This window comes from Paroedura picta, chromosome 5, assembly GCF_049243985.1.
Source record: "Paroedura picta isolate Pp20150507F chromosome 5, Ppicta_v3.0, whole genome shotgun sequence".
Classification (NCBI taxonomy): domain Eukaryota; kingdom Metazoa; phylum Chordata; class Lepidosauria; order Squamata; family Gekkonidae; genus Paroedura; species Paroedura picta.
In genome coordinates, this window is record NC_135373.1 from 35,803,668 (window position 1) to 35,824,661 (window position 20,994).

The following is a 20,994-nucleotide window of genomic DNA, read 5'->3' on the forward strand; positions in this document are numbered from 1 at the left end:
GGCGGTTTTGTTGCATTGTCCTTTTGCATGTTTCCGGTGACGCACCTTTCCACGGTCACCAGTTCACAGAAGTGTGGAAATTGGAGAAAGGCTGCTGTGGAGAGAACAAGGTAAAAATGTTTGTAAGCTACTTTGGGACTTCTCCTGATTTCTTGGTTGCTATTTCCCGGAAACAGAATATCTTGACAATTTCTTTTTAAGCTTAAACCTATGTAATACTTCAATAGTTTTATTACTCGTGTTTTCTGGGTGGCGCTATATAACAGAAGACCTGGCCCGCTCCCTCCCTTCTACCTTCCCTCCACTCTATGGTTCAGCTCTCTTCTCGCGAGGACAGACTACGAGGAGGGTAGCCCTCGAATAGTTCCTTACGCAACCCCGGACAGACGCCCTCCGGGTGACGTCAGCGCCGGCTCCCCTTCTTCCCCCAACGCCCGGCCTGGCCCCTCCTCCAGCTCCTGAATGACGTCTCGGGAGAATCAATGAGCCTCCAGGTACGGCCAGAAACCCCGCCTCCAACCCGCTAAGTGGCGTCGCCCTCGGCCAATGGAAGAGGAAGGAAGGAGGGGCGAGCTCTCGGTTGGGCGAGGGCTGCGCCTGTCAGGTAAGGTGGCGCGATGGCGGCGCTTTATGCTTGTACCAAGTGCCACCAGCGGTTCCCCTTTGAAGCGCTCAGCCAAGGCCAACAGCTCTGCAAGGTCAGGGCCAGCAACGGCTGGGGGGAGGGAGGGGGGGTGTGGGGGAGGGGCAGCGGGGACGAGAGCGAGCCTTGGACCACCAATCCTTTTGTGTGTCCCGAGTGCAGCTATTTCTTTGGGGGGAGGGATCTCAGGGGTAGTTTTTCTCAGCGTCTTTTCACCCACCAACGGGAGGGCCTGCATAGGAGTGTTAATTTTGGGCTACCTCGTGGGGCTGCTGTGAGGATGTGGGGGAAGGATGTCTGTGCAGCCTGGCCTACCTTTCAGGGCTGTTGTGTGGTTAGAGTGTAAGACTCGGGTTCGAATGCCCCGCTCTGCGTTGGAAACGCACTAGATGGCTTCGGGCCATTCAGTGTTTTTCAGCCTCATCGACCTCCCTGTTAGGTGATTGTGAGGATACAATGAAGGCGCGGAGATCAGTAATCTAAGCCTTTTTGCTATCTGGTTTATGGTTTGTTTTTAAACGTAGTTTGCTTTCGGTCTGCGTAAGAAAGGTGGGCTATAAATGAAGTAATATAAATCCCCCCCTCTCCCAAAAGAAGCTGAGGATACCTTAAGCACTCGTATAAGTAGTACAGTTTGCTTTCATGAGTCAGGTATTGTTCTTGCTAGGATGAATGCAGTTATATAATGCTTTGATGATGGAGGCTCCTGGGGAAAGAACTGTGGAGAGAGAGTAGGACTGCATCCGCTTCGCGAATAAACTTATTATCTTTTATTAGGGCAAGAAGGGCTGCAGTAGTGGTGGGAAGATAAACTAAGAGCTGCCTCTGGATATCCTGCTCTTGCAAATAGTTCCTGGATTGTCTGCTTGTGCACAAGTTTGTGGGAGGGAAGGAGGTATAAACCCCATTGAATTTGGAATGTTTACATCTGGCGTAAACATGGGGCAGATTGAGCTGTAAGTTACAGAAGGGAGCATCTGGGGGCTTGATAGGTACAAGAAGTGCTTTGCTTGATGCAGATAATTTGAATTTCCTAATGCAGCCCTTGTTTGCTAAAGGAAGGTGAATTTAGTTCTCCTTGTCTGTTGGTGCTTTATTATTGGGATAGAAAGGATTATGAGGCACCTGGGAAAAGAACTGTGGGGTGAGAGTAGGGATGGGGAATTTATTCTGGCTTGAATTAGCATGGAGTTGTTAAGTCACCTTGGTTTGGATGGATGAGAGACACGTTGAAGGAAGAGGCAATGTTTCTTTTGGGCAGGAAAAGTTTATTAAGGTTGGGAGGAGTGGAGTTGCAGATTGGGAAAGCTGATTAGGGGTATTTTAAAAAGCGGGGTCTCCTAACTTGCAGGTGTGTGACACAGTGGAGGTTAATTGTGATCTGACTTGGATGCCGGGTTTATGGTTACATGGTGTTTGCTGTAGAGCAGGGGTAGTCAACCTGTGGTCCTCCAGATGTTCATGGACTACAATTCCCATGAGCTCATGGGAATTGTAGTCCATGAACATCTGGAGGACCACAGGTTGACTACCCCTGCTATAGTGTTGTCAAACTACGACTTCGTTGGCTGTAGGCTGGTGTGTCTGTACATGAGAAAAGTCCATTGCTTCTTCTCAACAAACTGTTAAAATCAGGAGGAGCCATGCAGCTTGTGAAAATGTGTGGGACTTCCCTAGGAATTCACATGATTTGTAATTGGTGTCCACGTAAGAGAACTCACGCTTCTTTTGCATGTCACTCCCATCATGTGTGATTGACCACAAGAAGAGACCATATGTGGGAAGACTGTACAGTCATGTAAAATTGCACATCAGGTGACACTTCTTCTGTGAAGCCAGAAGAAAGTTTTCTATACTGATGTGGTGGTGCTGTTTAGCTGGATGTCTGAAATGACAGCTACGCTCATCTTTGTTAGGATGGTCCCGATCTTCAGTCCTCCTTTGAAAGTATTTCCTTCATCCTTATGGGAGAAAATAGGAGTGAGAGCTAAATATTTGTGTTTGCCTTTTAAAACTAAAGCCTGCATATAATGTTCCTCTATTTTCTTTCAGGAATGTCGGATTGCACATCCTATTGTTAAATGTACTTACTGTCGAACTGAATTCCAACAAGAAAGGTAAATGCCGGATTGTCAGAAAAAAAAATCACAACTGCATTCTTCAAAATACAGATTTCCACACATGGGCTTTTTGTTCTGCCTTTAATACTTATTGACAGTCTCCACTACCTCCCAACTTTTAAGAATAGAACAAGAGCCCTCCTAGATCAGACTAATGGTCCATCTAGTCCAGCATTGTGTCTCACACAGTGGTCAACCAGTCCCTCTGGAGGTCCAAGAAAAAGAGCAAGTCCTTCCCAATTTGTTTTAATGTTAAGAAGAGTTGGTTTTTTTATGCTGTTTTTCTCTACTAGGAGTCTCAAAGTGGCTTACAATTGCCTTCCCTTTCCTCTCCCCACAACAGACACCCTGTGAGGGAGGTGAGGCTGAGAGAGCCCTAATATCACTGCTCGGTCAGAACAGCTTTCTCAGTGTTGTGACAAGCCCAAGGTCACCCAGCTGGCTGCATGTAGAGAAGGAGCGAGGAATCTAACCCGGCTCGCCAGATTAGAAGCTGCCGCTCCTAAACACTACACCACATGGGCTCTTAGTAATGTTAACAGTAACATTTTTTCAATAACCAGTAACAATAGCATGTTTCCTTGGCAGAGTTGTTCCGCCAGCATTTATTTATATGTTTGTTTATCTACTTAATTTGTAGTCTGCCTTTCTCACCGAGATTGAAGGGGGGTTGTGTAGTTTAAAACCATGGCATAGGAAAAGTATACATCCAGGCTGGTTTTCAAAAATAATAAATCATATAAGGGAAGCCACAAATACATAATGAATTGTTCAATAATCTGTATATGCAGACTGTATTATTAGGCAATCTGTATGTGGAGATGTACTATATTTCCATGTTGTAATATAAGTATTTTTTCTTCCATTAGCAAGACCAACACAATATGCAAGAAATGTGCTCAGAATGTGAAACTTTACGGGACGGTAGGTGCCAAAGTTTTCATTGTCTTGTTTCCTTCTGCCCTAAGGACTGTGATTTAATTTCTGCAGCTATTTAGTATACATGAAAAGGATTGTTTCACATGAATGAGGAAAATGACGTAACTAGCTTTAGGAGGAACTATTTCTTGACAGTGTGGGAAAGTGGCTAGTGTACTGGATTAAGACAAGGAAGGCCCTTTTTTCTAATGTATGTGGAAACAAATTTCCTTCTCTTTTGAGGAGTGTTTGTTCCATTCTATTCCACATTAGAAATTTGTAATCCATATTTCTCCCAAATCCATCTCTAGGTAATCTGATTCCTTTATTTCTTGCAGTTGTTGTTGTGGGTCTTGCTGATCTAATTTTGGAGGAGAGTCTTCAAGTTTTAGAAATTCTCTTCTCTTTTGAACAGAGCTCAGTCTAATTATCTGCATTTTAAACATTAATGGAAAATCTTATTTATTTATTATGTGATTTGTCCCAGCAAAATGGAATCTTCTGTTTTAATTTATCCATTAGAAAAGCATTGTCTTTTCTTTTACGTAACATTCAAATTGGTTTTTCTTTTAATATAGTTACATCAATATTGCCTATTTTAAATCTTGTCTTGAAGAGTTGTTGCAAAACTGTGTGTCAGAAAATCAAAACAGAAAACTTTTCCTACTTCCCCCTCTGTCTTAGTTATCCAGCAGCTATTGCCCAACTGCATATTAACAATCCAAAAAAAAAAGGTTAAAGCATATTTTTAGAAAAGACAAGTCCAAACAAAACACCACAAAAAAGTGTCTTGTCATGCACTAAGATTTCTCAATAGTCTCAAAAGCGTTGACTTATTTGAACTATATGATTTCTGCAAGTTAAACCATAAATCTTTAAGCAGTAATGTAGGTCTCTTTATAATTTATAACTCCAAGAAAACAAGGATTCTCACCAGAAGAATCTGTCTCGTCATAGATAAAATCTCCATTCAACAATTAGGTCCATTGCTCATCAAACATTTGGGAGGAAAAAAGGATACAGAATTTTTGATGCATAAACTTTTGGGTGAGGAGTTTATTTCGGTAGATAATAAAAAGACAGACTGTATTGTTTTGTATATGAATCCTAACAACCTAGGAAAGGAAGGCGACTGTAAGCTGCTTTAAGACTCCTTTGGGTAGAGAAAAGCAGCATATAAGAACCAACTCTTCTTCTGACATGAATCCCTGACATGCTAACATGGTACTGGTGGATGATGAAGGGGGCTGAGATTGACTTCTTGGTAGTTAAAACTTTGGAGTTGGGAGTTTATAAACAATTTATGGATTAAATGATTGAGCTTTCCTATAGTAGTTGGTGTTTGATGGGTAACTGGAATGGTGTAACATCTCCACAAATGGACAGATGTTCAGATGACAATATTAAGATTACACAAGGCAGATTACCAAAATCATTTTTTGATCTGACTGATCATTTAGGTTTGGTAGATATATGGAAACTGAGAAATGGTAACTCAAGAAAATATACTTACTTTCCAGAAAGGCATAGATTCTTAAGTTTTGGATTTCTAAAGATTTCATTACAAAAGTGTCAAAAGTAGAAATCCTACCAAGGACTTTTTCACACCACAATCCTATAACTTTGGTTTATAAAAGAAAAACCTATGCTTTTAGAAGCGTTGCTGCAAAAAGAAAATATTGTGGAGGACTGTAAGAATAAGGTTAAATAATTTTTTGAACTTAGTTTCAATAAAGGGACGGATATGAGAGTGGTTTGGGCTGCAAGTATAGCCTTCATTAGAGGATATCTAATCTAATTAAACATAATTCTGAATCTCTCTAATAGTGTGCTTAGTCAGCTAACCTTGAGAGCATTTGAAGAATGCATGTAGGCTTTGACGTTTCTAATCTCTGTGGGATTTTGTATGTTTTCTTTTTAAAGCCAAAACCTTGCCAGTATTGCAACATAATTGCTGCATTTATCGGTAACAAGTGCCAGCGTTGTACAAACTCTGAGAAGAAATATGGGCCTCCACATTCCTGCGAACAGTGCAAGCAACAGTGTGCCTTTGACAGGAAAGACGATAGGAAAAAAGTGAGTATTTTTGCATGTTTTGATATTGAAACTGAAGAAGCTAGCGCCTATGGAGTTCCTCAGCCCTGAAGGGTGGCAGTCTCACATCGCACTTTCATTTTAGATCCGTGAGGCTGGGATTAGCCGTCGCTATTCCTTGAGCGTGTATTCCAGTAGCATTCCAATGTTGTGATAAAACACTTGGTTTAGCTAACATGAAACCAGGATTATAAACTTGAGATTTTTGGTGTCTGAGTCACAGTCCTTACCGACTGTGGTGTGCTGGTGTCTGGATTTGCCAGTTGTGGTTTGTTGGCCTTAGGGGTGGCAGTGTAGGGAGGGTGTCCTCTCTGCTTGGAGGCAGGAAAGAGGCATGAAGCAGGCGGAGGAAACTCCAGATTAAACTAACCATACCTTAATGTCACATTTCTTCCTGCCGCAAATCCAAATCAAGTCCCCATGTACCAGATAATTCCATTTTTGAAAGCAACTGAAAGTTCCGTTCTTTGCCAGATGCCTGGAAGTGGTGATGGGATGGCTCAAGCAGAGTCACCTGAAATTCAGTCCTTCAGAGATGGGAGGTCCTGTGGCTAGGTAGGAAAGGCCCAAGCAAGTAAGCGTGCTTACACTATCTGGATGGGGCCCAACTGTTGGTTGTTACCTCAGCCAGAAACCTGGGTGTAACCTTCAGTGCCACCCTATCTGTGGAAGTGCAGGTCTCAAGAGTAGTGCGGCAGGTGCTCTTCCAGGTTCGCCAAGCCAAACTACTAGCACCCTACTTGGCCCCGAAACACCTAAACATAGTAATCCTTGTGACAGTCACCTTGAGATTGGACTTCTGTAATTTGCTGTACGCAGGCCTACCCTTATCCTTGTTCCGGAAACTGGTCCAAAATGCAGCGGCCAGGGTCCTTACAGGCCCACCCTGGAGGGTACATATTCGACTTGTGCTTCAACAACTACAGTGGCTCCCAGTTGAATTCTGAATTAAGCTTAAGATTCTGGTACTTTCCCACAAGGCTATCCATGGTCCAGGTACTGCATATCTGATAGACTGCTTCTCTATACCCTCCGAAAAGCTAATACCAACCAGGTGATGGTCCCAAGCCCCAAGGAGGTACATCTGGCCTCAACCAGAACCAGGATATTTTCCGCCCTGGCCCCTGCCTGGTGGAACGTGCTCCCCAAACATATGCAGGCTCTGCTGGAACTAGCACATTTCCACAGGGCCTGCAAGATGGAACTCTTCTGCCAGGCTTTTGATTGGGGCCAATGACATCTACTGGGCCTCACGCACTTATCACTTACTACTATTATAAGAAGCTCCAAACTATACCCTGGCTTTGGGGAGAATATAGGAAAACATCTTGCAAATGGGTTGTCATTGCTGACCTAATTTGAACTGTCGTTAACTAATTATTTTATACTAATTTTAATCTATTTTTATCTCAGGCAGCTTTGCTGGGAGGGCAGTATAGAAATCAAACAAATTAAATAAATAAAACTTCTGGCATGCATCTGATTTGGCCATTACTCTGACCCTGGATGCCCCTACTGATGATAAGTGAGCACACAAAGCTTCCTTAGACTGGATCACAGCATTTGTTTCCCCAAATCAGTGCTGTCTGACCAACAACAGGGTCATAGGTGTAGGTCTTTCAGTACTGAATATAGAGGGTGCCTCAATAGGATGCATGAATTGGAGCAGGTCTGCCTTTCTGCGCTTTATGTAGAGTCAGAAATAGCCTGTAATGAAGGCTGAACTCCAGTGTGTTCATTCTTTGTTGACCAGGTCTTGTTTCTTTCCTGTCTTTCAGGTGGATGGGAAACTCCTCTGCTGGCTTTGCACATTGTCCTATAAACGAGTCTTGCAGAAAACCAAAGAGCAACGTAAACACCTGAGCAGCTCTTCCCGAGCAAGCTTGCAAGAGAAGGAGCAGTATGGAAGGCTCAGCAGCAGTGGACATTATTGCAGGTAATTCTGTCTCACTGCCCCTGTTTTGATGGCTGCTTCTTCGCAGTTCGCTTTTGTGCATCCTCCACTCTTATGGAAAAGAGCAGAAAGCAGGACAATATTGCCTGAAGTGGATAAAACAGGCTTTTTTTCGCTGTAATTTCATGAATGTGAAACCAAATGATTTCTTACATGGTCTTGACTGTCTTACTGCATTCTATATTAGATATCAATCAATCAATCAAACTTTATTACAGTTGTTCAGACCAAGTTATATGAAGTCAATATATAAAAGACCAAAAGAATATGGTCATTTAAGGTAATATGATTTGTAAACAGGCTATGGGGGAGTAAAACCACAATTTGTTTATTTACTTCAATTGTACCCCTCTTCTATTCCAAATGGGAACCCAAAAGCAGTTTACATAATTTCTCCCTCCTGTTTTATCTTCACAACAACCTTATGAGGCAGGTTAGGCAGGAGAGTTGATAGGCACAAGGTTATGTGGCAGAATGTGGATTCGAACCCGAGTCTCCTGGATCCTAGACATACTCACCACTATGGTATATATTTGTAATACATTCAAATTAAATGAGAGGGTTATGAATTCACCTAACTGACAATGCAAGCCAATGCCAAACCGAAGTTCAAATTCTTATTGATATGTCTCTTTTCACATTTAGGATGAAAGGAATATTTTAATCATGAATATGGTATGTGACTAATAAGTAATGCAAGTGGCGAGTTGCCCCTATGACCTCTGGAGATGAGAGTGAAATTCTCTTGAAATGGCTCAGTGGACAACCACGACCAGAGTTTATCATGCACCATTGTTTGGATATGCGAAAACTAATATCTTCACAATTTTCTGTGGTTTTGGGGTTTCCCTTTGATTTTTTTTTAATCTATCATTTTAACTAAACTCGTTCCCCCTGCCCCCCAGTCAACTATTGCAGTTCAGTTATTTGTTAAAACTTGTTTCCTAAAGTCAAAATAAACATGCTAAATGACATCACACACTATTTAGGACATTGGATATATTCTGGAACTTTTCTGGAAAATCCACATCACTTTGTGTACCTGTCTTTTCTTGATTTCATAGCTGGAAAAGTCCCTTGAGCCATGGCATGTGCTTGAAATTGGTTAGCTTTAATGTGCAGTAAGGAAACAGGTGCACCATTCTGAAAATCTGCTTATTTATAGGATGTTTTTAAAATTACAGTTTAGATGAAACTTTGTCACAGCATCATTTCTTAAGCTGCACAGGACCATCTTAACAATTTTGCTGCAGTTGTTGAAAGCAGGCAGTAGCATAAACCACTGACTTGGAATTGCTGAACTTCCCAGTTATCACCAAGGTCCTCCCTTCCCTTTCCCTTTTTTTTTTTTTTTTAGCCAGAAAACATTGTCCACGTCATCAATTCAAAATGAAATCCCAAAGAAGAAGCCCATGTTTGATGCCATATCAGCCAATGGGGACAGGTGAGCCAGTTAAATTTTAGAAATCTTTATTTTAAAGTACTTATGTGTATAAATTAGTGCTAGTCAGCACTTGGGTGCAAAAAGGTTTATGCTCTGGAGTTTCAGGTCTCTTAAAAGTCCACCTTGGTACTGGGGAGAAACTTTTAACCTGTATTTTATCATGATTACGAGCAGCTGTGTATTCCAGGCTCTAGTCTTAGGGATCATTCCCCATTCCTCTCTCACTGTTGCTATGAATGCAGAGCCATTTGCAGTAGCAACAGACCTTCTGTAAAGGGAGATTTTGCTCACTATCCCTTTGTGCCTGCCATCATCCCTCTGCCCCCCCAGTTGCTACCTGAGACCTTTTTGCCTGCTGCTGGTTGTTGCTTTTTTAACAGCGGTGACTATTGCTATAGTGTAGCAAGACCCTATGAATGTATCTGCTATGAATTTCAAACAAGCCTGCCAGCAAGCACAAATGGGAATAGCCACAGTCGTGAACGGGGAGGTGCGGGAACTCACACTTTCCCCTAGACTCACTTTGGCTATGTTCTCTTAGAAAAGATTGTACTAAAACAGGTTTGGGAAAGAGCACAGCAAAGCCAAGGAAAACTCACCAAACGACCCGAGGAAGAGCCACGGCAGCATGGTGGGCGGAAGGCGTGGAACAGTGCTCTCCATGTGGGAGCAACCTTCAGTTAATCCTGGCAGACCAGAATAAAGTTTTTAAAAAGTTGCCTTAAAGAGACAGCATGCCAGATCCCCTTCTCCACACCCCTCCCTGTTTTTGTGGCAGGGAAGCAGCAGCTGTTTCTGGAAGGTTGTCGCTTTGGTCCAGCCACTTCTTTGTGCAAAGTACGTTCGCATCAGACGCCAACAAGAAATGGCAGAATAGGCTTCCCTGGGGCGTACCAGGCAAGGAGGGGGGTGGGAAATAGTGTTAGACCTGAGCCTCTTTGACGTGCATATTTTCATTCCTCCCTTTCCTCTCTGATTCTCAGCGTTCCTTCCTCTCCCGAGATGCTTTGCCCCCCTATCCAGAGTGCCTCATCCGTGTTGGCGCAGTGGGCCACTTCCCAACAGAGTCTCGTTGCCCATGATTGTCCTGTTTCTCAAGGCACTGACATCCTGAAGTGAGACCACCTATCATTTTCTCCCCCTCTTACTTTTCCCAACCTTGGGAATATATATATTAATATATATATATACACACACACACATGTATATACACACACCTATACACACACCTATTTTGTCTCCCTTTCTGGAACTAATCCATATTGATGGATCTTCGTTTGAAGGTCGTCATGCCAGGATTGCAGGCCAGAACTGTGTCTTAATTTGTTGCTAATTGCTCATTAGCTTTGTTTTTGACACTCCGTTTGACTTCTGTGTTCCAACAGCCCATCATAACGCCATTGCCCTTGACTGGACATGAAAGCATTAGAGTGGAAGGCAATTCTTAAGATACCTAGGTTTAAATAATTATATTGGTTAGTGTAGGAAGATTACCCAATAAGTACAGTATTTGCTGGCGTATAAGACTACTTTTCCCCCCTGAAAAACATGCCTCCAAGTGGGGGGGTCGTCTTATACGCCAGGTGCACTTCAGTTGGGATAGACAGAGCTGCCCATAGTGGCCCATAGTACTGTAATGTAATGTAACAAACTCTATATTTTGAGTGGAAATGTTGGGGGGTCGTCTTATATGCCCAGTTGTCTTATACGCCGGCAAATACGGTATATTGGCTTTTTATTGGATTCAGTCAGAAAGATGACTAAAACCTTACCCAGTGCTATTCCTTGTAGCCCAGTGTTTATCTTTTAATATGTTGTGACCTGTCCTGAGCCAAATGGGAAGGACAGGTTATAAAAATAAAGATTAGTATTATTTTCTTTCCTGTCTTCCCCTTCCACTGCTGGCACTGCTTTAGAGATCCTGCTATGAGTGGGGCTAGATATATGGATGCTAAGATTTATTCCACCCTTGGAAGTCCTCGGTCCCACGCACTCCCTCCCTCTCCCTCTGTGTGCCGCTTTTGAAGCGTTTTGGCATAATGTCTACATTGAGCACCCTGGCAAGCTAGGCTTTGTTTGTTGGCCACAAACCAAGATTCTAAACTGAGAATTCAACAGTAGTTTAGAATCCACCTGTGTGGTTAAGACCCAGCCAGCTTTTTGTTAAAACTTTTGGATGTGGGCTGAACTTGGTTCTAAACCCCGAAGCCTTCAGTGCAGTGTGCCAGGAAAGAAAGGGAGTGTACAAAACTAGTGACTTCCATAGCTACTTCTTGAACCATAAAAAAATCAGTGTGGGTGATGTAGAGCAGTGGTCCCCAACCTGAGGTTGGGGACCGGCAGGGCATCGGGGCGCGGGGCGCGGCCTGCTCGGGCCACGCCCACACATCGCCCGCGCCCGCGCATCGGGCCGCACCTGCGGGCCGTGCCCACGCATCGGGCCGCACCCCGCAGGCCACGCCCGCGCATCGGGCCGCGCCCGCACGGGTGCGGCCGGCCCTGCTTCCCTCTCCCCGCCCTCCCGCAGTAAGAAGCTTCCCGGGCCGCAAGCTTGCGGCCTGGGAAGTTTTTTACTGCGGGGGGGGGGGGCGGGGAGAGGGAGCCGCGGCCCGGTGCCATGGCCTTCGCGGCCCGGCACCGGGCCGCGGCCCGCAGGTTGGGGACCACTGATGTAGAGATTTCAGCATAGCTTCACTACTGCCCAAGGTGTTACTATGAGCAGGGACTTAATGGAGGCTACCTTAGATATCTCTAGTCCTCCCTCGCACCTTCCCTCCCAGCCTGAGTGTTCTCTTACCATGTGACAAGTTGCAACTTGTATGCAGATATATATATAATGCATAAAGGCATTGATTTCAACCCAAATTTTATAGTATCTTCTTAAAAGGTAAAGGTAAAGGTATCCCCTGTGCAAGCACCGAGTCATGTCTGACCCTTGGGGTGACGCCCTCCAGCGTTTTCATGGCAGACTCAATACGGGGTGGTTTGCCAGTGCCTTCCCCAGTCATGACCGTTTACCCCCCAGCAAGCTGGGTACTGTCTTCAAGACGGTTTCCAATAAATTCAAGTGTTAAGACTTAGCACAGGACATTCTAAAACTTTCTGTCAAGACTGCATGCAAAACGTTATTAAGCGAGTTTTTGATCTCACTACAGATGCAAAGTGGGAGGCCAATATATTCCTCTTGCATAATCCTCAAAAAAGCCTTTGGTGATCACAAGTGGGCCTGAAAATGTTGATTAGGAAGTTTTCCTCATGGTTCGGGGTGCCACCCTGCAGAAGATTTCCTCTGAGCTTTCTCCTATCTTTGTTTTCCATGTGTTTTCTTCCCGTGCTTTCTTAAACCACCTATCTAAGTCAAGGAAGGCTAGCAAAATGACAAAGAAACCATAGAATGACAGCAAATGGAAAATGCAGGTGGGAGAAAGTGGAAGGTGGGGAGAGGCCAGTGCCACAGTTTGGTACCCAAAGCATGGGGAAACCTCTATGTGCAAAGGTCTGCTGCTGGCCACCACATTTCACTTGGGTTTGTATGATGCCTTGCACTGTTGGGCCTCACCTTGGATTTCCATTGGCCTTTGGGAACCATTCAGCAGTTGCTGTGATCATAGAATCATAGAATCATAGAGTTGGAAGGGGCCATACAGGCCATCTAGTCCAACCCCCTGCTCAACGCAGGATTAGGCCTAGCATCCTAAAGCATCCAAGAAAAGCATCATCTTAAATCTAGATGTGGGGTTGGGATGTTGTGTACAAGTTGCCAAATTCAGGGGCTCTGTGCAAATTTGATGCTGGCGTTGAGGGAGGTTCCTGTGGGTCCAATGGTATGGATTCCATAGGACAGTTTCTGTACAGTTTTCTTTATGTGAAGTAAAATCGGATGCCCCGAAGAGGTGGGGCAAGGCTGTAACATGTAAAGGTTCAGACTGCGCTGTTGAGAGGCAAGATATGAAAGGCTCTCTGGCACAGAGGCTTAAGAGGGGAAAACCACACACTAAGGTCACCTGTGGAGGGCAAAATCTCAGGTTGATAACAGCTACCATGCAAAATCCTCCTGAAATTAATTCACTCTATTTTTTAAAATTTGGTATTTTCCAAAAAAAAGTTAGCATACCTTTTGTAGTCTGTTGTCAAATCTGCTTCAGCTCTGGACAGTAGTGGCATATGCTCACCTGACTATTTGGTGTATCTAGCTTAATACGGTTTGCTCCGCCCTGACCTGGATAGCTTGGAGTAGCCTCATCTCATTCTCAGAAGTCCAGAGATGCTAGATAGATGCAGGCAATGGCAAACAACCATGAACTGGGAATCTCCGGTTCAGATCACCTTGGTGTGAACTTGCAAGGTTGGTTGTAGACAAGCTGTCTTCTCTCAGCCTCAGCTAGGAAGACAAAAACCTTCTTTGAGTGGCTATTGCTTGCTTGGGCATAAATACCTGTGAAGTGCATCAAACATAACATATGACCTAGTATTTTAGGTGGGAGCAGGCAACTTGGAGGCTGAGCGCTTGGGTGCAGTTCAGAAACTGAGCATTTGGAATGAGGGTACGTTTAAACCCTCTTTCAGTAGAAATCATCATCTGTCACCATCTGCCCAAATTTGACAGCATACATTGGGGGAAAACTCTGGATTTTCTGCTTTACAGTGCCAGCATTTCCTGTTTTTTTTCCCTCCCCGGGCTAGTTTTTCCAGGGCTAAGTGCCGTTGATTTGCTGTTTTGATTCCTCAAACTAAGGCCAATTGAAAAAGCTGAGCCTCTTTTAAATTGAAAGTTTATATTGTTCTGTATGTAGGTGTGTGTGTATATATGAAATATATATTTCATTCCAGTTCTCTGGTACCCCTGCTTAGCTAGGAGAGTGCTGCCATGACAGCAACTAATATTCCTCCCTTTGTTGCCCTTGAATCTTCCCTCTGAGAAGCTGAAACCCACCTACATTTTGCTTCCAGTCTGCATTCCGAGTTGACTTGAAACAACGTAGTTGCAGTGTGTGCTTTCAAAGCAGCTCTGGGCTCTCCCTATCCCTCCTTAACCAGCCACAGGATTACTTTTTTTCTTTCTTATTGTTGTTTTATTATCATTGTAAATATGTGTTTTATTATTTTACTAGCATCTTTCAAATTACCCTATGGGATTTGATTGTAATGACCTTTGGCAATATACAGTAAATGCTACTTTTCTCTCCTTGGTTTACCCACTTTGGCTAAGATATAAGAGATTGCAGAATTTAAAGGAAATATCTGTTCTTAATCATCTGTATCTAAGACAAGCAGTGGGGAAGTGGTCAGACTGTCGGGTTAAGACGGGAGGGCCAGGGTCAAGTCGCCAGGCATAAAGGTCAATAGGTAACCCAGGGCCAGACAATCTTTTTTCGGTTTATCCTCTTTCATGGGGTTATTGTGAGGATAAGACGAGAGGAAAAGCCACCCTGAATTGCTGGGAGTAAGGATGGAATAGAAACAAAAGAACAGATCAAAATCAAGTGAACAATCGCCAGGTTGCAAATTCTGGCAGGTTTTAGAACCTCCCAAAGGCTGTTTTGGATAGAATTGCCTTATGTGAATGTTTGAACAAGAATGAGGGGAAAGCTGGGTGAAATTTCAGTGCCACCACAGTGAAAGTCTGTCCCATATAAGCACCAGCTGTACTTCGGCCAGTGGGGTTAGTAACAAGGGCCTCCAAAGGAGCTTGTAATACTAAGACAGCCTCACATGTGAGATTTATGATCCAGAGATGTTGATGTGATTTGGGGATATTACTGGATGCGGAGCTGAGCCAGCCTACAGAGTGAACAAGGCATGAGATGGATAGAAGTATCAAAAGGAGAAGGGGAGAATGTTTGTAAGCCACCTTGGGTTCCCATCAAGGAGAAAAGTATGGAATAAATCAAGCAAAATAAAGAAAGGTTTTCCTTGGAAATGGAAATCAAGCCCAATGAGGCACTGGAAGGTCCATGACCGTCTCTGGGACAGTTTTAAAATTAGTAAATAGACCAGTCAGAATCAGTAATTCTGATGGAGACTCATTTAGCTGATTACTTTGCCCCCCGAGTAGCTTTTTGACCAGTCGGAAGAGAAGTGGAGTCGAAAGGTTATGAACAATAGAAATAAGGATTATTAAGCATCTGACTTGTTTGGTTTGGCAGTTTGCAGGTCGCCCAGCTCTGCCTAGCCACATATGCAAGCGAGCGAGCGAGGGAGGGAGGAAGGTGAATTCAAAACAAAAGTACAGTCTTCCTTACTTAGGGTTTCTATTATGAATGACTGTTTTCTTCTGATTGTGACAGGGAGAAACAGGCTGCTCTTGTTGCCCCCTAGAGCAGGTGCATAGAAGAAGACCTATGGGTAGGACGCTGTATAACAAAATTCCTTCCCCCATCCCTGGTGTCTTGCAGTTTTTCTCCAGACCTCGCCTTGGATTCTCCTGGCACAGACCACTTTGTCATCATAGCCCAGCTGAAAGAGGAAGTGGCCAGCCTAAAGAAAATGCTGCACCAAAAGGATCAGATGATCCTAGAGAAAGAGAAGAAGGTAATGCCCCTTGGCCCCTCTTGGCAGGGCTCTAGACCGGTCTGCTTTAAAACATGCTCCTCCTACATCTTTGTTGGGAAATTCGTGCTTCATGTTGATGCTGGGGCTTTGTCTTGGCTTGATCTTTTTAAAATATATATATAATTTTTGTTTCAGAAAAGAAAGACAATACATGTCACAGAATATAGAAAAAAGAAAAGCATTACATATTACATTCACAGAACTGTGAATATATTCAAGTGGGTAGCCTTGTTGGTCTGAAGCAGCACAACAAAACAAAATCAGAGTCCCGTGGCACCTTTAAGATCAATGAAGATTTATTCAAGGAGTGAGCTTTCGAGTGCAAGCACTCTTCCTCAGACTATGAACTAAGCATAAGGTGGCTGACCAGTTCATAGTCTGAGGAAGAGTGCTTGCACTCGAAAGCTCACGCCTTGAATAAATCTTCATTGATCTTAAAGGTGCAACGGGACTCTGATTTTGTTTTGTAGCAGTGTGAATGTTAAGCTGACGTTTCACAATATATCATATATATTCCCCCCTCCTTTACCTCCCAAACATCCTGTCATTAACAACCTTGCACACTGGAAGCTGCTGCTTCCTTCGTTGCGTCAACCCATCCCATCTCATATTGGGTCTTCCTCTTTTCCTGCTGCCATCAACTTTTGTCTTTTGTGCCATTGCCCACTCATTATTTTTTCTGGTCTCATCTTCGCCTTGGGTGGCCTGACATATAACAGGTTGGCTTTCCATAAGACACTCCTTGTTGCGAGGCATTCTCTGCAGTCCAGAGGGATTTAAACTTGCTTGCTTTCTTCTGGGTCCAACCCATTTGTTTATTTCTCTGCTCCACAGATAACTGAACTGAAGGCTGACCTGCAGTACCAGGAATCTCAGATGCGGGTCAAAATGAACCAAATGGAAAAGACTCACAAGGAAGTCACAGAACAATTGCAGGTAACTTTTGTTTCACCATAATGGCTTCATAAGGCTGATTGACCACTAGGATCCTTTGACCAATTCCACAAGCTTTTGTGTCACTTTTCTCTATACTTCTGCTAGTTTCTGTTCAGAACTCTCCACTTCCATCTCAATGGCTTACTGTTCACCTAAACTGCAACCTTAGACCTCTCCAATTTGGGAGAACCCCTGGCTCTTACAGCACTCAGTCAAATCATACAATTGCCCCCAGAAAGTCCAGGGGATGTGTATGTTTTCTGTGAAGGAAAAGTGCCTTCTGTAATGGGTAGGAAGGGATGATGGGATTGTGCAGCATCTTGCATAATTCTGCCTAGTCTTTTGTGACGGAATGGATTGGCTTTAATAATAAATAAACAAAGGCAGACCTAGTTTCTTTAGGTTGGCAGCTGCCTTCTATACAAGCACCAGCAAAATCAGAATTATATGATGCCATTGACAGGGCTTTTTAAACCACAGAATAAATGGGTTTGCATAATTTGTACACGTTGTGGAAAAGTGTTTTTGAGTGCAGAATTTTAACTCTTCTTTTTCTGCATTGAACTTCCATTGCCTTGCTTTTTTCTTTAGTGCCAACTCTGAATTTTGTGCTGTTGCCCGCCTTGAGTAATTGCAGCTGTGTTGCATCTCCTGCCATCCGTCTGTTTTTTTTCCAACAGGTGAAGAACAGAGAACTCCTGAAGCAAGCTGCGGCTTTATCCAAGGGCAAGAAGCCTGAGAAACCGGGAGCAATCACCTCCCCTTAAACACAACACAGAATTTCATCCCACCTCAAAGGAGCCTTTGGGCTGAGATCTCTGCCAGTTCTCTTGGAATCTTTCCTGATCCTAACTGTGATTACCATTGCAACAGACATGACTGCGAGCCTGTTGTGTGTGGCCACTCAGTAGCATGCTTGAGTGCTGGGTTCTTAATAACACAATTCCCTCATTGCTATCTGGCGACAAGGAATGCTCCCCACTATCCCTGTCCTTCCTGGCTCCCAACCCCCAAACACTCTTGGTGTGGGCGTTTTTCGGAACTGCGTTGATTATTGCTGCCATCTGGCCTGTAAGGAAACATTGTTTTGAAAACCGGATCTTTCTGATGCGCACTCTCTTTGTTCAAAGTGTACGTACCTATGTGCCATCCAGCTGCAACTGACTCACAGCAACCCCAGCAAGGGCTTTCAAGGCAAGTAAGAAGCAGAGGTGGTTTGCCATTGTTTTCCTCTGCCAAGCCTTCCTTGGTGGGCTCCCGTCCAGATGTTGACCCTGCTTAGCTTCTGAGATCTGACAAGATTGAGGAATTCCATGCTGCCTCCTTTTTTGATACGTCCTAGGCATACAGAGCTGGAAGTCACGTTTTAATGTTTTCCTTCTGGTTAGCATTTCAGAAGGGAATTCTTAACTCTCCTTACTAATGAAGCATTAGACCAGAATTCAAGAGCATTTCTAAAATGCTGGGGGGCAGGAGGTGGGGAGGGATTGCATTAAACAAAAACTTGTCATCTGGATTTCTCGAGAGTTAACATCTTCTTGTTGACAAAGTTCATTGGGAACATTAATTGGTATGGAAGAGGCTTTTATATGTGTCAATGCCAATTTACACAGCTTTTTGGTTTTCAAAATCAGTGGGAGCTTGAGAGCTTTATCATTAAGATTTCACTTCTTTCTCGTTTGCTTTCTCTCCCGTGGGAAGGAATCGGTGAAGGAGGAATACAAGGTTTTCCCCCACAATAATGGCACACAACTATGCATGGTGTTTTTTGTGAGCTGGTTGGAGAATGTTCACCATGTTTTGAGTTAACTCGCAGTGATACAAGAGGGCAGGAGCTTCTAGGAAAGGACAAATGTTCTCGAAAATGGGGTGGACTGTAAGGGGGGGGACTCTTGTCTTTACTTGAGTTCCCAGCAGTCCCCTTCAGCTTTTCTGAACAACAACTGTTTCCAGAGAGATGCCATGAGGGCATGGATAAGAAACGGGCCAAATTAATTTAATCTCTCTGCTAAATTAGGATTGGGAGTTAAGTAATCAGAAACATCTATCCTAATTTAGCAGAGAGATTAAACGAATTCAGCCCATCTCTTAGCTTTGTTCTAATGGCATCTCTCTGGAAATGAAGAAGAAGAGAAGGAGTTGGTTCTTATATGCCACTTTTCTCTACCCAAAGGTGTCTCAAAGCGGTTTACAGTCGCCTTCCCTTTCCTCTCCCCACAACAGACAACCTGTGAGGGAGGTGAGGCTGAGAGAGCCCTGATATCACTGCTCGGTCAGAACAGTTTTATCAGTGCCGTGGCGAGCCCAAGTTCACCCAGCTGGCTGCATGTGGGGAAGTGCAGAATCGAACCGGCATGCCAGATTAGAAGTCCGCACTCCTAACCACTACAGCAAACTGGGTCATTCAGAAAAGCTAAATTGCCAAGAGTAGGACAAAGCAAGCATGTCTCTGGCCGGTCCGCTCCCTTGTGCAGAGCCTAGGCTCAAAAGTCTGGTTCAGATCAAGAGACCTGGCCCTGGAGGTACACGCTATACAACCACTTGAGCGTAGAAATTCATTCCAAGATACCGTGCAGTTGCTCTATTGGAGCTTTTTAATGGATATTTTAATGCATATATATGTAAAATGGATGGTTTTCTTCTTTAGCACTTTGAAGAAGTATGATAGTTGAATGTGGAAGGAATGATCTGAAAATGAATTCCCTGCAGTGGGCTATTTATATTTTGTTGGGTTGTTGTTTTTAAAAAAGGGTCTCAGCCTGTTTTAGAAAGTATCATCCTGGATGAGTATAACAGAGGAGACCTAGTTTTTATACGTGAAATGATCTCATAGAGAGAACCCTGACTGGCAGAAACTTTTTAAAAAAACTAATCAGCATTGATTTTAGATACTAGTGTATGAAAATGAAGACAGAGAAGGGACTTCCTGTAAATAGCATCTCTTTTCTCAATTGTGGACAAACTCGATCATGTATTTTAAGTGGGTGATTTCTAGTAGCGTTGTTTCTTTTTCTTGTTTGTAATATCAATTACCTTTGAAGAATGCTTTGATTTGTATTAAAAAAACTATGTAAATATTTTGGGGGAGGGGGAGATCTGGGAAGGGAAAATCCTTCAGTGGTTTTACGTTTTGATATTTTGTCTATAATACCTTTCTTGGGCAAGTCAGCCCATCTTTTCCTGGTTTGGGGCCTGATCCAGCACAGACCCTGGGGCACTGAAGCATTAAAGCGCAGGGGGGCTGCCGGTGCTATTGTGGAATCTGATGCCCATAGAGGATTAAACAGTATTTTCTGTAATGAGGATTTGTTGTTCTATGCAGCTCTTTCAGTAATGCCACATTACTTCCACTCTTGTTTATGGGGGGGGGGGGGGAACCAACTTGATTTATATGAAGGTGGAAAGTGTTATCAAGTCATAGCTAACTGATGACAACCCCTTTAGGATTTTCAAGGCATGATATAAACAGGTGATTAGCCATTGCCTGCCTCTGTGTAGAGAGTCTCGATTTCCGTTGTGGTCTCCCATCCAAATGCTAACCAGGGCTGAGCCTGCTTAGCTTTCAAAATCTAATGAAATTAGGCTAGGCTGGGCCATTCAGGTCAGAACAAGCGGGTAGTCCACCTGTGGTAGTCCACCAGTGCTGGCAGGGGCTCCTGGGAATTGTAGCCCATGGACCTCTGGAGGACCACAGGTTGACTACACCTGAGAACAAGAACAGTCAGAGGTAATTTCTCATTCTTTGCCTCTGCATACCAACTCTGGACTTCTGTAGTGGTTTCTCATCCTCTTCTTTCGCTTCCAAGATCTGACAAAATTGGGCCCTCTGGGTTAGATAACGTTAACAAAATGAAACAAAATTTACATATCCAGTTTTCTATGTAATTATTTCTTTGAGGAAAAAAAGTTACCGATATTTCCTGAAGGTGTCCTGAGGCAACTAACAAGAATACATTTTAAAGTTATTTACATTTTTGCCATGCAAATAGTAAATGGTGATACTTATCTATACTAGGTGAAAACATTTCCTGAAGCTAAGACCAAACTCGAGAGATTGCCTAGTCTGCAGAAATTGGTTTTGCATCTCTGCTTTTGCCAGATGCAATGGGGAAAAAGGGAGAAGGAGAAAGGGCAGGGTGGGAGCATTTGTGCAAGACGCCGTCTTTCCTTTTTCTGCCCTGGTTGCTGTGGTGAGGAGTGCGTTTTTGACCCCTTGCCCATGAAGAAACAGCTGTTCTCTTAATATTAACACTTACAGACTCTGTTTAAAAGATCCATCTCAATAGCCCTTACAAACAATAGCTGTACAATCCTCCCTCTACATTACAGTGAA

The 20,994-nt window shown here is 43.6% G+C and overlaps 1 protein-coding gene across 2 annotated transcripts; it reads left to right on the forward strand.

The window, feature by feature from the left end:
* Positions 1 to 565: 565 nt before the first annotated feature.
* Positions 566 to 20,984, forward strand: FAM76A (family with sequence similarity 76 member A). 2 transcript variants are annotated; one of them, XM_077337217.1, is made up of 10 exons: positions 566 to 698; positions 2,696 to 2,760; positions 3,633 to 3,687; positions 5,605 to 5,757; positions 7,554 to 7,711; positions 9,087 to 9,173; positions 10,157 to 10,288; positions 15,569 to 15,704; positions 16,560 to 16,661; positions 17,342 to 20,984. In XM_077337217.1, exons 1-10 carry the CDS (start codon positions 618 to 620, stop codon positions 17,426 to 17,428), a joined length of 1,056 nt encoding a protein of 351 aa, XP_077193332.1. In that variant the 5' UTR covers positions 566 to 617; the 3' UTR covers positions 17,429 to 20,984. The 2 variants fall into 2 exon arrangements, with proteins under 2 accessions (XP_077193332.1, XP_077193333.1); XM_077337218.1 differs by lacking the exon at positions 10,157 to 10,288.
* The last annotated feature ends 10 nt before the right edge of the window (positions 20,985 to 20,994 follow it).

What these genes read in the sequence shown, in the direction of transcription:
- FAM76A (XM_077337217.1), top strand. Translation starts at nt 618, where the DNA reads ATGGCGGCGCTTTATGCTTGTACCAAGTGCCACCAGCGGTTCCCCTTT. An exon ending in CAAGGCACTGACATCCTGAA is followed by an intron (nt 10,289 to 15,568) that starts GTGAGACCACCT and finishes GGTGTCTTGCAG; the next exon opens with TTTTTCTCCAGACCTCGCCT. An exon ending in AAGTCACAGAACAATTGCAG is followed by an intron (nt 16,662 to 17,341) that starts GTAACTTTTGTT and finishes TTTTTCCAACAG; the next exon opens with GTGAAGAACAGAGAACTCCT.